At 48.8% G+C, this 1120-nt stretch overlaps 1 protein-coding gene across 1 annotated transcript; it reads right to left on the bottom strand.

Annotated features, from left to right (window-relative positions):
• Window positions 1-62: 62 nt before the first annotated feature.
• LOC107125260 (helicase SRCAP-like) lies at window positions 63-992 on the bottom strand (the record flags this gene model as incomplete). The annotated part of the gene is made up of 3 exons (XM_015428706.1): window positions 63-199; window positions 488-665; window positions 757-992. Coding segments are annotated over 3 exons (551 nt in total), but the record flags the coding sequence as incomplete, so codon positions are not given.
• Window positions 993-1120: the final 128 nt, after the last annotated feature.

The following is a 1120-nucleotide window of genomic DNA, read 5'->3' as shown; positions in this document are numbered from 1 at the left end:
CATTTATTTTGCAAGACACACCCCCTGCCTCAGTCCAACCACAAAGGCTCGAATCTCCTCACCTGCCGCTTCAGTTTGCGCTCCTTCTGTGCCCCATAATAAGTGAGGATCTTGAAACTGGGGCACCAGCGCTTGATCTCCATCTCCCAGTTCAGCATGACACTGGTAGGGACAATGATCAAGTGGGGTCCCCAGCTACCTACAAGAGGACAGAATCACAAACATAAAGAATACATGCCTCTACAGACCAAGGCTGCCTCTGTGCCTCACTCACATACTATTCAATGAACAAATTTAGCACTAAAGGATACTCAAGAACTTGCTCTCTGTAGCCCACTCACTCCCCAAACGCAGCCAGGCTGCCACAAAGCAAGTGCACAGAAGGGTCCAAACCTTAGCACTTCACATCGTATGTGTTTTAAAGTGTCATCAACTGTGTCATTTCTTCTACTGCCCTCCCTCTTCCCCCACAAAGTCCCTTACCCACCCTTTTCACAGGCCAGGTGTGCCAGCAGGGAGATGGTCTGGATTGTTTTGCCAAGCCCCATCTCATCAGCCAGAATACCGTTCAGTTTCTTCTCATACATAGTAACCAACCAGTCCAGGCCAATGTGCTGATATTCTCGTAGAATTCCTCGCAGCAGATAAGGGATGGGTGTCTTCACCTGCATGGTGGGAGAAAAGTAATAATGTTTGCTGGTTTTGCCTCCTCCCTTCAGTCTCAACCCACTTGCCCTGCTGGATTTCATTACTCACCTGCGTAGTAGCCAGAGTATAGCCTTTGGGCTGCAGGCTCTCTGCTGCTGCTGCAATGTCAGTGATTTCCTTCTTGGGCCCTGGAGCTGGAGCCGAGTCATTTTCTCCCTCGCCTTCACGATCCTCATCCTGCTTCAGCAAGTACTCAACACCAAAGTCCTCCTCCTGACTCGCTGAAGCTTCCTCCTCAATGGCAACCTCCTCTTCACTTTCACTCCCCACTTCTTCAGTGGAATCTGGAAGAAACCCCTCAATGTGAGGACAAAAAGCATAATCGGATCTCATCTGTGTGTGAGCTCTTCTGATAATTTTTAAACCTGTGGCTTCCAGATTTGTAGGACAAAACTGCAGCTTTGCAAACAAT

Source organism: Gekko japonicus, unplaced genomic scaffold (genome assembly GCF_001447785.1).
Source record: "Gekko japonicus isolate JY-2015 unplaced genomic scaffold, Gekko_japonicus_V1.1 scaffold33050, whole genome shotgun sequence".
Lineage (NCBI taxonomy): Eukaryota > Metazoa > Chordata > Lepidosauria > Squamata > Gekkonidae > Gekko > Gekko japonicus.
The sequence above is the reverse complement of the archived record's forward strand: the minus strand, read 5'-3'. Positions and strand labels throughout refer to the sequence as shown.